The sequence below is a fragment of the Nerophis lumbriciformis genome, linkage group LG12 (genome assembly GCF_033978685.3).
Source record: "Nerophis lumbriciformis linkage group LG12, RoL_Nlum_v2.1, whole genome shotgun sequence".
In the NCBI taxonomy this organism is placed as follows: Eukaryota; Metazoa; Chordata; class Actinopteri; order Syngnathiformes; family Syngnathidae; genus Nerophis; species Nerophis lumbriciformis.
The window spans coordinates 33798146-33813646 of record NC_084559.2 but is presented as its reverse complement, the minus strand read 5'-3'; the positions used below and the strand labels follow the sequence as shown (position 1 = coordinate 33813646).

The 15501-nt window shown below is 39.2% G+C and overlaps 2 protein-coding genes across 4 annotated transcripts in view; both read right to left on the bottom strand.

Moving 5' to 3' along the window:
* The window catches only part of LOC133622947 (acyl-CoA dehydrogenase family member 11-like), a 28014-nt gene extending 24125 nt beyond the window's left edge, over positions 1-3889 (bottom strand). Inside the window, exons 1-2 of the mRNA XM_061985807.1 lie at positions 3828-3889; positions 1410-1694 (exon numbers count right to left, since the gene is read on the bottom strand). Coding sequence (XP_061841791.1) covers positions 1410-1685 — 276 coding nt within the window. The 5' untranslated portion in view covers positions 1686-1694; positions 3828-3889. The remainder of the gene's footprint in view (positions 1-1409; positions 1695-3827) is intronic.
* Positions 3890-4570: 681 nt separating this feature from the next.
* The window catches only part of morc2 (MORC family CW-type zinc finger 2), a 32576-nt gene continuing 21645 nt past the window's right edge, over positions 4571-15501 (bottom strand). For 2 of the 3 annotated variants that reach the window (XM_061986434.1, XM_061986435.1), the window contains exons 20-28: positions 9798-10043; positions 9495-9731; positions 9217-9291; positions 7477-7534; positions 7250-7388; positions 7003-7167; positions 6791-6884; positions 5024-5212; positions 4571-4939 (exon numbers count right to left, since the gene is read on the bottom strand). In XM_061986434.1, coding sequence (XP_061842418.1) covers positions 4871-4939; positions 5024-5212; positions 6791-6884; positions 7003-7167; positions 7250-7388; positions 7477-7534; positions 9217-9291; positions 9495-9731; positions 9798-10043 — 1272 coding nt within the window. In that variant the 3' untranslated portion in view covers positions 4571-4870. The remainder of the gene's footprint in view (positions 4940-5023; positions 5213-6790; positions 6885-7002; positions 7168-7249; positions 7389-7476; positions 7535-9216; positions 9292-9494; positions 9732-9797; positions 10044-15501) is intronic. The other variant, XM_061986436.1, reaches the window with a different exon arrangement.

Sequence of the window (15501 nt, the reverse complement as noted above, 5' to 3'; positions counted from 1 at the left end):
GCTTCCCAAATCTAATACATATTCGTATTGGCCTTCTTTTAAGCTCACGAGGGGTGTCCCAAACCAATATTGATATCGGATATCAGTCTGAGATCAATAAAACATTTCTTTATCAGATTATATCGCCTTGCATCCAAACTCTCTAATTTTAGCCCTGATACAGGTAGCCCTGCAACACATTTACCTGTGAAAAGCTGGAAAGCCAGTTAACATCTAAATGTCCTTCAATAGGAACACACAATTGGTCACTTCTTATATTTTAGTGAAGTAATTTACAAATGGTAAACATGGTAGGCTGTGGAATACTAGAATCTTGCAGCTACACAACAGCTAAGTGCACAATAGCACGCAAGCGAGACATACGTGTCCTTAATTGAACAATATTGCAGTCTAAAACACCATAATTGTCAATATTAAACATGTATCAAATAATTATATTTGCATAATACTAAAATATTGAAGCCTCCAACACAGAAGCATATTACAAAGTATCCAGTAAGAAACGTGTCCGCACTATTCATCTTACTGCATCATGAGCTTAATAAATTATTGTGACCACTAGGTGCCACCAAAAAAAAAAAAATATATTACTCAACTTCAACCTAAAGACAGCATATGTTCATTCCAGACGGTTAATAATAAATAGATTAGTGCAGTGGTTCCCCAACTTTTTACACAAAGTACCACATCAGAAAACACTTGGCTCTCCAAGTATCACCATAATGCCATTCATCCATCGATTTTCTACCGCTTGTTCCTGGGTCTACCCCGCCTTCCGCAGTGCAGCTGGGATACTGACCAACATACATAGTAATAGCGTAGTAGACCAAAGTCTTCATTAAAAACAAGGCAGAGGTTTTATTTAACAAGTCTATTTAATATTTTTGACCACCGTAACATTTCACACAATGGACAAACATTGTCAACAATGATACTCCATATACTGTACGTATTTACAGACTTCTTTGGCTTACCACTAGATGGAGCTCACGTACCACAGTTTGAGAATCCCTGGATTAGTGTTTGTTTTTTCATAACTACCATTGTTGTGTTTGACTAATTTCGCTTGATCAAACGTTTACTAACATTCCACTCTACAAAATAGTAAATGTATGTATAATTCCTGCTGATGTCGTATCGAATCAATATAGGTATCGTATCGGAAGTAAAAAAGTTGACAACCCTAAGGCTCACACAATTATTGGTGGCATGTCTGTAGGGCTAACTAGTTGTCATCGATCATCGTTATTGGCCCTAATTATAGGAACTTTATTATTTACGTTCAGGCTGTTTGTGTTTCACTCTGTGTTTGGCCCCCAGCCCATTGGCATATTTTCACTTTGGCCCTTGAAGGCAAACATTTTGGACACACTTTCGATACTGTTGTAGTTTGCCCTTATCTTGCTCACCTCCTGAGGAAGGTGTCTCCTTAAGTACCCCCTGAGCAAGGCATCCTCCAAAAAAGGGTTCTTGAGGACAGGTCTGTCCTGAAAGAAAGGTCCGAGACGGGCTGCAGAAAAGGGCAAGGATCCCTCTGTTTCCCAGAGCTGCTCTTCCTTAGACGGTCTTGTGCCCACTTCAGCTGCACCGCCGACGCATCTGATGTGGAGGGGATGTTGGGTGACACCGCACAACAGCCTCCAGCTACTGCAGCCTCCCAACAGGCAACGCAGTGCGGCTGACATGGCCACAGTCTGAACAAGGGAAACAAAAATAATAACTACTATATTCAGAACTTCATAATAGAATGTTAACAGTACGGCAAGGAACTCGGGGGGAGGGGCTCAGAAAATACTAGATTTTCATGTCTTGAGTCATTTTTTCAATTACAAAACCCAAAACCAGTGAAGTTGGCACGTTGTGTAATTCGTAAATAAAAACTAAATACAATGATGTGCAAAACCTTTTCAACTTATATTCAATTGAATAGACTGCAAAGACAAGATATTTAATGTTCGAACTGAGAAACTTTTTTTTTTTTTGCAATTAATCATTAACTTAGAATTTAATGGCAGCAACACATTGCAAAGAAGTTGGCACAGTGGAATTTTTAACACTGTGTTACATGGCCTTTCCTTTTAACAACACTCAGTAAATGTTTGGGAACTGAGGAGACCAATTTTTGAAGCTTTTCAGGTGGAATTATTTCCCATTCTTGCTTGATGTACAGCTTAAGTTGTTCAACAGTCCGGGGTCTCCCTTGTGGCTTCATATTGCGCCACACATTTTCAAAGGGAGACGGGTCTGGACTACAGGCAGGCCAGTCTAGTACCCACAGTCTTTTACTATGAAGCCACACTGTCGTAACACGTGGCTTGGGATTGTCTTGCTGAAATAAGCAGGGGCGTCCATGATAACGTTGCTTGAATGGCAACATATGTTGCTCCAAAACCTGTATGTACCTTTCAGCATTAATAGTGCCTTCACACATAAGTTACCCATGCCTTGGGCACTAATACACCCCCATACCATCACAGATGCTGATTTTTGCGTCAAGAACAATCCGGATGGTTCTTTTCCTCTTTGTTCCGGAGGACACGACGTCCACAGTTTCCATAAACAATTAGAAATGTGGACTCGTCAGACCACAGAACACTTTTCCAATTTGGCAGCGTTTCTGGGTGTTGTTGATAAATGGCTTTCGCTTTGCGTAGTAGAGTTTTAACTTGCACTTACAGATGTGGCGACAACCTGACAGTGGTTTTCTGAAGTGTTCCTGAGCCCATGTGGTGATATCCTTTCCACACTGATGTCGCTTTTTGATGCAGTACCGCCTAAGGGATCATTGCTTACGTGCAGCGATTTCTCCAGATTCTCTGAACCTTTTGATGATATCACGGACAGTAGATGGTGAAATCGCTAAATTCCTTGCAATACCTCGTTGAGAAATGTTGTTCCTAAACTGTTCGACAATCTGCTCATGCATTTGTTCACAAAGTGGTGACACTCACCCCATCCTTGTTTGTGAATGACTGAGCTTTTCATGGAAGCTGCTTCTATACCCAATCATGGAACCCACCTGCTCTCAATTAGCCTATTCACCTGTGGGATGTTCCAAATAAGTGTTGATGAGCATTCCTCAACATTCTCAGTCTTTTTTGCCACTTGTGCCAGCTTTTTTGAAACATGTTGGTAATTGGAGCGAAACAGATTCTTGACAGGGCTATTGCCCTCCTGTCCCCCGTGTAGCACCGTCCTTGTAGAAATGGATGTTGGGATAGGCTCCAGCAACCCCATGACCCCGAGACGGACAAGCGGTAAAAAATGGATGGATGGATAGATAGATGGATGGACACATTTCTGTAAGGCAGTAGAATCATGTGATTTCCCCTGCCAATCAGCAAAGGAACAATAATGGTGGTAAAATTAAATATTATGAAAGATACGTTGTTTATCATACTGGTAAATAATTATGATTTAAATTATAAAACCGGTAAGAAACTATTTCAAAAGAACTAATTTCAATCTTGGGAAAAAAAGGGGACTACTTTCACACTTCAGAACCTCAGTTGATCTCAAAATTGGGTCAGAGTTCGTTTGCTGTCATTCTCGGTGCAGCAACTGTAACTGGGAACAGCTCGGCGGAAAAGTGATATAGTTCATTATAAGAGTGCTTATTATTGCCGTGTTTGTACTGCAACTATACGTATGGCTTCTTCTTTGTATAGTTAGCATAATTTGACGAACACTTGGCTAGCAGTTAGCATTGCAATAAAGAGGTTTATTTGTAAAGGACTACTATTCCTTACATTTGGTCAACTTACGTTCAACACTAAATTGTCAGTCACGTAAAAAGTGCAGTACGGTATTGTAAAAGGCCTACATACCTTTTAGACAGTGCAGCAGCACTTTGTTTACGTTCGCTAAACCTTCACTTTCAAAATAAAACTACTTCCGCCATATGGCGGAAAAAAAATACAACGGCTCTTAAAACAAACTAGGTGACAGATGAATTCGTTTTATGAATCCAGTTTTTCAAGATGTACAGTAAAAATTGTATTAGAATTTTAGCTGTGTTGATTTTTGCATAAAAATACACATTGAGGGTAAACCCGTTTTGTTTAATTCAAGATTTGTCAAAAATACAGAATCCTTTCTTCTGATTCTTAAACATGGCTGAAGCATGCAATGTTTAATAAAACACTGTAACAGTTAATGAATAGTAACATCCTTACTTACGCATTAAACAGATATTTTCTTTCAAAAAGAAGCACAGCACAGGAATTACTGGACATTTGTACTGATAAAACCCAGTAGGAACTTCTTAGTGTCATATATATATATATATATATATATATATATATATATATATATATATATATATATATATATATATACTCAGTTAGCTTGTCAGGCTGACCAGGATGAGGCATATTATATGCAACACTGAAGTGTATAAAAATAGTAGTTAGCCATGACAGAAAGACAGCAGTACAGATATTGGGGCCAATCAACCCAAACTCTTCAAATGCTTGCTGTAGTTTTGTGTCAACTACATCTGTCAACTAGAGGGACACCCTAAACCATAGTAAACCTACAAAAGTTAAAGTAAAATAGTGTCTGAAACAGATTAGCATTATACAATAGAAGCAGGTTTATTAAAAAGCTAAAACAAAATACACAGGCCAGAGGGTGCTAACAATGATAAAATCAAAAACCAAAATAAACAGAACACTGTTGCAGTGTGTGCATGCTTACAGCTAAATGAAATTAAAAAAAATCAGTTTAACAGGAATAATGTTTAACAATGAAAATAACCAAGACTATTGACATGACGCTTAACAAGGAGTGCCTGGGGAGCTGTTAGTGTCATGGCTGCAATAAAAAAAAAAAGTCTTTATGTGGACGTTCTTTCAATGTAGGTTTCGCCTCAATCGCCTTTGGTAAGAAGGTCCTCGATGTACGCATCAAGCTCATCATCTGTGTTGATGTCGATATCCTGAGTGGGGGAAAAGCAATGATTATTTTATGTAGATCACTTCGTTGATTTTTTGCGGGTATTTTTAAGACAAAGCAGTCAAACCTCTTGAACTTTCTGCAGGAGAGCTACAATGTTGGTTCGCAGTTTCTGTAGTTTCTCATCTGCCTCCTTGAGTTTTGTCTCCGCACTGTTGCTTTTCTCTTCCACAGCTTTAGCCTTCGCGTCCGCTCTACTCTGATACGAGTTGCACAATGACTGCAGACCTGTTTCATACTGGTGGAAGTATTCTTTCTAAAGTAGACAAGAGAATCCAACGTATGTATTAGCGCAGGAAAATACAATGTAAGTGTTTAAAGACATTTTTATTCAATACTGCTAATCTAAAATCAGTGAATCACACTACATGAAAATAATTAGCAACCAGCAATACAGTCGTCCCTTGCGTGTCAAATGTATCAGTTTTACAAAATGTATTTAAAAAAATAAAAAAATAAATCATATCACAGTTACATGCTGTTTTGTGTTTGACAAGAGCCTATTATTAGTAAATATTCATATTTAAGCATATTTTACAAATTTTTAGTCTGAATTAAGCATTTCCAAGCATTAAAATGGTTTAATGACCTTGAAATAAAGTACTGTATTATAATGCACAGTCGATCATCATCATTGAACAAGTTGCAGTATTTTCACAGGTTAGTGGTTGTGTTTACAAACTGTGTGAGAGTCTATTACTGTACATTAGGCATGGGCGATATGGTCTAAAATTCATATGGTTGTATACTATATTGCAGCGTCCTCCAGATTCATACTTTACACTTTACTTGTTCTCATATGAATGTTATAGAAGTATGAGGCTTTCCAAAGAATAGTTGCATTGCCCTATTTAATTTGTTTATTGTTGATGTAGGAGAGTATGTTATTTTAGTTGACTATTGGGCAACATTTTTGTAATGACCATTTGAAAGACAAATGTTGAAATGATGGCACCTGATATCTTACATTTTAGTATTTGTCTTCTTTTGCACAAAGTAAAGTGTTTTTTTGTGAAGTGCGTCCATAGCAACAGTAAAAAAATATATAACAATTTCATTCATTACACAACATGGGCTGCAAAAGATCAGTTGATATTGGTATCGGAAATAAAATGTTAAACAGTTTTGGCAAATCAAATAACGAGAAAGCCTGTATTAAGGCTCTCTAATTAAGGTGTTTATTAGGGATGTATTGATAAACGGTATTATTGATAAACTCCAGTAAAACTCCCGACGGTTATTATTAGTTTTAAATTAAAATTATCGCAAAATTGTGATTGATGACCGTACTTTGATTAACTCACAGACAGGTAATAATGCTCATTTATTGGAGAAGGAAGCTAGTGCGAACAACATGCCCCAATCTAAACTTATATAAACACATTACTGCCTGAGCAACTAAAATATCTAATTGGGCACATTGGACATTCTGTACAGGCTTTGCGCTCTTAGAACAGAGTAATATATCTATATTCGAACGAATATGACATATTGACATCGGTATCTACAACAGGAAGTGAACCCGTGTGCCGTCACATAAACCGGGCGTGCAAGACTTGTTTTGCCTTTATCATTACAAAACACTAAAACCTTTACAAATTAAAACAGATGAATAAATACATATTTAAACACTCAAATAAAAATATTATAAGAAATAGGACAATATCTATTGTTTATTCTGACAAGAAAGTATATTTTGTGTCTATTTAATTTTTTTACATTTTAGTTTGTGTCTTGTACATTTTTAAGCACTTCCAAAACTGTGATAACCATGATATGACATTTTCATATTGTTACATCCCTACTGTATATAAAGTATGTATATGTCTCTCACCAGAGGAAAGGCTACCAAATCCTCTGCAGTCATGCCGTTAACATCATCCTTTGGAATCCGAAAAGCAGGAGGGAAGAAGTAGCGCAACATCGTCCTGAAACAAGAGCAACACGCTCGTTATCAAAGATTAGGTTCAAATGTGAGCACGTTTAAAGTTTAGGAATAACAGCAAAATAAAACACTGGGAGGAAACTTGTCTTTTATCCTCTCACCTCAACATAGTGACCAGGCTCTCAGTCACCTCTCGACTGGTTCCAGGTTGTGTGGTATCTGGCTCCATGGCTGCAGATGCTTTCTCACCCTGCTGGGTGTCAGGCGTCTGAGAGATGGGGGATGCCGGACGCATCAGTCGGACCTCGTCACTGTCCTTAAACACCCTTCACAAATGCACACACAATTCGTTTTCTGGAATACTAATACCATCCAGTAAATACGGAAAATGGACAAAAACGTTCTCACCATCTATCTTTAGGGGTGGCTCGAGGGACATAGTCAAACTTGACTTTCCAGCGAATGCGCTGTTTGTTGGTCTCCACAGCCATGACTTTTCCGGTAAACCACTGCTTGTTGACACGGACTTCAACTAGCAGCCCCTTATCTTAAATTTAAAAAAATAAAATGTAAAAAAGGACAATTCTTTTTGACCCAGGCCTTTGCATTAAAGGATGGTTCTTGTCAGTTGGTACCTTTCTGAGCATTCTTAATGTCGCTCTCTGGCTCCTGCTGCTGTGTCTTCTCGGGTGCCTGCACAGATAAACATGTTATCACCAGCACCACAGTCAGACACTGACAGACAGTAAGTAAAGTGAGCTCTGTTAGTGGAAGCGAGTGAGGTAGAAGGGATGTAACGATATCACCCTAGGATCCTAAAGCGCACCGGATTATAAAGCGCACAGCCGATTAATTGTCTATTTTTTATCTTTTTTCATATATAAGGCGCACCGGATTATAGGGCGCATTAAAGGAGTCATATTTTTTTCTTTTCTTCGAAAATTTAAAACACTTCCTTGTGGTCTACATAACATGTAATGGTGGTTCTTTTGTCAAAATGTTGAATGGATTATGTTTTACAGATCATCTTCAAGCCGCTGTCTGACAGTCGCTTCCGGATGCGTTGTTTAGTGGGCGGTCTTATTTTTTTGGCTCACCTTCGTCAGCGTCTTCTCCCCGTCATCTTTGTTGTACCGGTGTAGCGTGCAAGGACATGCCCCCTCGGGTAATATACTTCCGGCGTTGTGACCTCTGTTTACTACAGTCATATCAAAAACATACCTTCTCGCTTAATGTCGTAGCTCGGACAGCGAACGAAGGCGACAACAAGTAAGCTAGCTAGCTCATGCTAACTAGCAAGCTTGTTTCGCCATCCCTGTCCTGCAACTCAGTGCGGCGTGTTGGCAAGAGGAACAACGAGGACCTGCGGATGAGGCGAGCAATCGACAAATTTTGTTTGGCTCTTATTTTTGTTATGTTGTAGTGGGTATTATTTACACAATTAGCCCACAGATGTATAGATACTGCTGGATTGCTGATTAGAAAAATTCTGAATGTCATTAAAACCATTAGCTCCATCTTTTGACACTCTTCTGACTCCCGTCCTTACACGTTGCAATATTTAACAAAAGTCCTTACATGTGGCAATATTTAGTCAATAAGCTTCTTCTTTTTCTCTATCTTCTTGTTATTGGGCATTCATCCTCTGCTGTTGCTATTTCTAATATAAAGTAGCAAAAAGTTCTAACTTATACCTCAGTATGGAACTGCTAAAAACTACTGGTGTAGTGGGTTTACATAATTCACCAACGGAACTTTAGGTATTAGAGAGTTCCGGTCGGACGGTTTTTCACGGGACACATTTCTGGCGTTGTTATTGCACTAGTGAGCCACGAATGAGAAGATGCTGCTCCGTTATTGATTTAAGTGAAGTCTGAATGTCATTAAAACAGTTAGCTCAATCCTTTGACACTTCTCCGACACCCGTCCTTGCATGCTACACAGGTACAACGAAAATGACGGGGAGAAGACGCTGTCGAAGTGGAGCCACGTAAATGAGACCGCCCACAAAATGGCGCATTCCTGAAGCGAAGGTCAGAAAGTGACTTGAAGATGGTCTGTAAAACATAATCTATGCAACATTTTGACCAAATAACCACCATTACATGTTATGTAGACCACAAGGAAGTGTTTTGAATTTAGAAAAAAATGCGCCTTATTACGGAACCTTTTTTTATGAAATCAGACCTGAATAGACCCGCCTATCGGCAGTGCGCCTAATAATCAGGTTCGCCCTTTGTCCGAAAAATATGGTAAGTAAGAAAGAGTAGAGAGAAAACGCTCCATGTTAGGTTGTCTTGATCGTTAGAACTTGGAAAGAGTGATGCAAGCCATCTGGAGAGGAAGAAAGCACATTGAGGGAGGGGTAGTGCTACCTCGGGTTCAACAACAGGGGTCTGCCGCGTGGGAGCAGCAATCGCTTTCTTTCCAGACTGGGACTGTTTGTTAACCTGTGTGGCCAACAGCAGAGGGGCTTCGATTGAGACTTAACCAGTAAATAAACAAGTCCAAAAGTGCTCTCTTTACAAACTCTCTCCATGGAAATCAATAGTGCAGGGATGCTGAGGGAGTTTAAGCAACAAGCAGCACACAGCCTCATTCAAAAAGTGTGGAATAATTAATGAAGATAAATGTCAACATGTTAAACTTTTACCTCGTCTATCCTGCCACGTTTGGCAATTGGGGCCTTATCCACCACTTTCCCCCTGTTATCAGCTGCAGCCGCCATCTTTGACCTCTTTGTCTGGGGTTCATCCTCTTCACTCTCCTCCGTTTCGTCTTCATTCTCCTCTTCTTCCTCCTCTTCATCTTCCTCCTCACTGTCTTTCTGCTCAATTACTCTCTTGCGTTGTCCAGCTGCTGGTGGTTTTACCGATGGTTTAGCAAGAGACTAAATAGGAAACAGATGTTAGGGTATATTTCTAGTGTTACGATGCAGCTATGACGTGTATCTTACCCGCGAACTGCGGCTAGGTGGGGGTGTTTTGGCAGGCAATTTGGCAGTGGGCTTTGCTGCAGGGGACTTTGCAGCCGCTTTGGACTTGGATAAAGCAACCTTAGGTGGTGCAGGGGGAGGAGCAGGCGTCCGCGTGGGTCGCTGAGAGGGGGCGCGAGGTGGTGGAGTATTCTGTGCTGTCTTGAGGTGAGCTGGCAGAGGCGGAGATCGGGGGCGTGTTACAGCCCTCACTGAAGATCGACTTGCCTTAGGTTACAATAGGGGCAAACCACAACCAAATAACTAAAAATGCATGGTTATAGACAGCCACAATGTATCCCAAGGACATCCTCCATTGTTTTATACCAGTACAGGTTTCAAATATTAACCCTTGTGCAACCCTATGGCCCAAAACAGGCATTACATGTGTTTGTTATTTTATTGTATTACTGACATTTTCCCAGGGAGGTTTTTTTCTACAAGATTCTTTTAAAAATTGCATTGTGTTTTTGATTACAACGTTGTTACAATTGGATATAGACATAAAGTAAACACATTTTCACTTAAAACCACTTTCGGCCCCATTGACTACCGTTATATAACGGCGATTATTGAACAGACTAATCCTGGTAAATTACTCGACGGTTTCTGTGAAAACCAAATGAGTCTCATTCTTGCAGATTAAAAAAACAAAAAAATATAGTTTTGGTATAACTGTGCCCCTTAACCACCAGATGGTGTCATTGTAGCTCAGTATGCACTGAAAAAATAATATTTTTTGTCTACTGTATCAAAATGAATGTTGTCATGAATTGACCTATTCAATGCTGTTATTACCCAACCTCAAATATTCCACTCTGTAATGTACTTTAGAAGTATTGCATATTTTGCATCTTCCTACTATACAGGCCATAAAACAAAACCAAAAAAATCCAAAATAGTTCAAGGGTTGAAAGTAAAAAAACCCGAAACAAAACCAAACTTAACTTATTGCTAACTTACATATTAGCAGGACCCTTTGGATTCTGAGATAAAGTATGTATAGTTAACCTTCAGCTTACACAAGGGTTTAAGGGGAACTGCACTTTTCACAATCATTATTTAAAGACATGATGACGGATGTATTTAAAAAAAAAAACAGCATTCTAATACGTAAATAAAAGTCCACTTACAATGGAGGTGATGGGAAGTCTTTTTTTATTCCGCCCATAAAACCCAATTATTAACCATCCAAAAAACGCCAACAATACTGGATTTACATTTTCTGACTTGAATATTAACTGAGTATTAGTAATATTGTTATTATAAGCGGTAACTCAAACAAACTATTTTTAGCGGCGCTGGGGTCACAAGCTTGTGTGCCTATGTTGACATGGAGTGGTAAGCTGCTTCTTGCTTGTGGAAATTTATTGTAGATCATAAATAATAATTCTCACCTGAATAGTAGAAGGGTGAGGAAGTATTTCAACATGTTGGTACCCTTCGACAGCCAATTAGGACCCATAAATGACGAGAACGACACGAAAAGACGCTTGGTTCCACCCCTCTTTTTCTTTGCGAGGAATATGAGTCATTCTTCCGATAAAACTGGACTATAACAAGATTCTATCAATCGGCATCCTAATGACAGCAGACCTTGTACAGTAAGTGATGTTTTAATGTTTGTTGACTCATGAAATCTACAGTGAGTAATAATCAGTGGCAAAGAAAAAAAAAGCTGACGTCGTAATGCGTTTTTAAAAATGTATGTGCCACCGCGTATGCTTAAAATGAGCAGAATACATAAATATTAAATGTTATTATAAACTTGCCCGTGACCAAATCTGCTGGGTCAAAAGTATACATACAGCAACATACATTATAAATTTTGGTGAAATAGAAAAGTTACAATCAAATCAAATTAGCTTCATGGCATGGCCTATTAAACTTCATGTGAGTGATTATTATTGACGACACCTGTTGACTTCTCTGAGCCCATTTAAATAGGGCTCATGTGAGGCAGTCATTATACTGTTACAAAGGCGACAATGGGAAAGTCAAATGAACTCAGCACAGATCCGAAAAAAACAATCACTGACTTGAACAAGTCAGGAAAGTCATTTGGAGCCATTTCAAAGCAGCTTAAGGTACCAAGAGCAACTGTGCAGACAATTGTTCGTAAGTATAAAGTGCATCGCACAGTTTTGTCACTGCGACGATCAGAAACAAAACGCAAACTCACTATCACCTGCTGCTGAGAGACAATTGGTCAGGATGATCAAGAGTCAATCGAGTACCACCAAAAAGCAGGTCTGCAATGAATTGGAAGCTGCAGGTGTCAATGTCCACTGTCAAGCGTGTTTTGCATTGCCATGGACTGAGAAGCTACCATGCAAGAAGGAAGCCCTTGCTCCAGAAATGACACCTTAAGGCTCGTCTAAAGTTTGCTGCTGATCACATGGACAAAGATAAGACCTTCTGGAGGAAAGTTCTGTGGTCAGATGAAACACAAATTGAGCTGTTTGGCCACAATACCCTGCAGTATGTTTGGAGGAGAAAAGGTGAGGCCTTTAATACCAGGAGCACCAACCCTACCATCAAGCATGGTGGTGGTAGTATTATGCTCTGGGCCGGTTTTGCTGCCAATGGAACTGGTGCTTTACAGAGAGTAAATGGGACAATGAAAAAGGAGGGGCACCTCCAAAATCTTCAGGACAACCTAAAATCATCAGCCCAGAGGTTGGGTCTTTGGCGCAGTTGGATCTTCCAACGGGACAATGACCCCAAACACACATCAAAAGTGGTAAACAAATGGCTAAATCAGGCTAGAATTAAGGTTTTAGAATAGCCTTCCCAAAGTCCTGACTTAAACCCCATTGAGAAGATGTGGACAATGCTGAAGAAAAAAGTCCATGTCAGAATACCAACAAAATTAGCTGAACTGCACCAATTGTGTCAAGAGGAGTGGTCAAAAATTCAACCAGAAGCTTGCCAGAAGCTTGTGGATGGCTACCAAAAGCGCCTTATTGCAATGAAACTTTCCAAGGGACATGTAACCAAATATTAACATTGCTGTATGTATACTTTTGACCCAGCAGATTTGGTCACATTTTCAGTAGACACATAATAAATTCATAAAAGAACCAAAGTTCATGAATGTTTTTTGTGACACAAAAGTATGTGCTCCAAACACTCTATCACAAAAACATATTATTATTATTATTGGAAAACTTAAGACAGCCATGACATTGTTCTTAACAAGTGTATGTAAACTTTTGACCACGACTGTGTGTGCGTGTGTGTGTGTGTGTGTGTGTGTGTGTGTGTGTGTGTGTGTGTGTGTGTGTGTGTGTGTGTGTATATATATACCGGTATGTGTATACAAACTCTGTTTCCATACGAGTTGGGAAATTGTGTTAGATGTAAATATAAACGGAATACAATGATTTGCAAATCATTTTCAACCCATATTCAGTTGAATATGCTACAAAGACAACATATTTGATGTTCAAACTGATAAACATTATTTTTTTTTGCAAATAATCATTAACTTTAGAATTTGATGCCAGCAACACGTGGCAAAGAAGTTGGGAAAGGTGGCAATAAATACTGACAAAGTTGAGGAATGCTCATCAAACACTTATTTGGAACATCCCACAGGTGTGCAGGCTAATTGGGAACATGTGGGTGCCATGATTGGGTATAAAAACAGCTTCCCAAAAAATGCTCAGTCTTTCACAAGAAAGGATGGGGCGAGGTACACCCCTTTGTCCACAACTGCGTGAGCAAATAGTCAAACAGTTTAAGAACGTTTCTCAAAGTGCAATTGCAAGAAATGTAGGGATTTCAACATCTCCGGTCCATAATATCATCAAAAGGTTCAGAGAATCTGGAGAAATCACTCCACGTAAGCGGCATGGCCGGAAACCAACATTGAATGACTGTGACCTTCGATCCCTCAGACGGCACTGTATAAAAAACCGACATCAATCTCTAGGGACGGCGTGGCGCAGTGAAAGAATGGCCGTGCGCGACCCGAGGGTCCCTAGTACCAACCTCGTCATGTTCGTTGTGTCCTGAGCAAGACACTTCACCCTTGCTCCTGATGGGTGCTGGTTAGCGCCTTGCATGGCAGCTCCCTCCATCAGTGTGTGAATGTGTGTGTGAATGGGTAAATGTGGAAGTATTGTCAAAGCGCTTTGAGTACCTTGAAGGTAGAAAAGCGCTATACAAGTACAACCCATTTATCATTTATTTATTTAAAGGATATCACCACATGGGCTCAGGAACACTTCAGAAAACCACTGTCACTAAATACAGTTGGTCGCTACATCTGTAAGTGCAAGTTAAAGCTCTACTATGCAAAGCCAAAGCCATTTATCAACAACATCCAGAAACGCCGCCGGCTTCTCTGGGCCCGAGATCATCTAAAATGGACTCATGCAAAGTGGAAAAGTGTTCTGTGGTCTGACAAGTCCACATTTCAAATTGTTTTTGGAAATATGCGACATCGTGTCATCCGGACCAAAGGGGAAGCGAACCATCCAGACTGTTATCGACGCAAACTTCAAAAGCCAGCATCTGTGATGGTATGGGGGTGCATTAGTGCCCAAGGCATGGGTAACTTACACATCTGTGAAGGCACCATTAATGCTGAAAGGTACATACAGGTTTTGGAACAACATACGCTGCCATCTAAGCGCCGTCTTTTTCATGGACGCCCCTGCTTATTTCAGCAAGACAATGCCAAGCCACATTCAGCACGTGTTACAACAGCGTGGCTTCGTAAAAAAAAGAGTGTGGGTACTTTCCTGGTCTGCCTGCAGTCAAGACCTGTCTCCCATCGAAAATGTGTGGCGCATTATGAAGCGTAAAATACGACAGCGGAGACCCCGGACTGTTGAACAACTGAAGCTCTACATAAAACAAGAATGGGAAAGAATTCCACTTTCAACAATTAGTTTCCTCAGTTCCCAATCGTTTATTGAGTGTTGTTAAAAGAAAAGGTGACGTAACACAGTGGTGAACATGCCCTTTCCCAACTACTTTGGCACGTGTTGCAGCCATGAATTTCTAAGTTAATTATTATTTGCAAAAAAAAAAAAGTTTATGAGTTTAAACATCAAATATCTTGTCTTTGTAGAGCATTCAATTGAATATGGGTTGAAAAGGATTTGCAAATCATTGTATTCCGTTTATATTTAACACAATTTCCTAACTCATATGGAAACGGGGTTTGTATACCGTATATAAACATATATACATATATATACACACATATACATACATATATATATATATATACACAAATACATACATTTATATGTATATATGCATACATATATACACATACACATATATATATATATACATACATATATATATATATATATATATACATACAGGTAAAAGCCAGTAAATTAGAATATTTTGAAAAACTTGATTTATTTCAGTAATTGCATTCAAAAGGTGTAACTTGTACATTATATTTATTCATTGCACACAGACTGATGCATTCAAATGTTTATTTCATTTAATTTTGATGATTTGAAGTGGCAACAAATGAAAATCCAAAATTCCGTGTGTCACAAAATTAGAATATTACTTAAGGCTAATACAAAAAAGGGATTTTTAGAAATGTTGGCCAACTGAAAAGTATGAAAATGAAAAATATGAGCATGTACAATACTCAATACTTGGTTGGAGCTCCTTTTGCCTCAATTACTGCGTTAATGCGGCGTGGCAT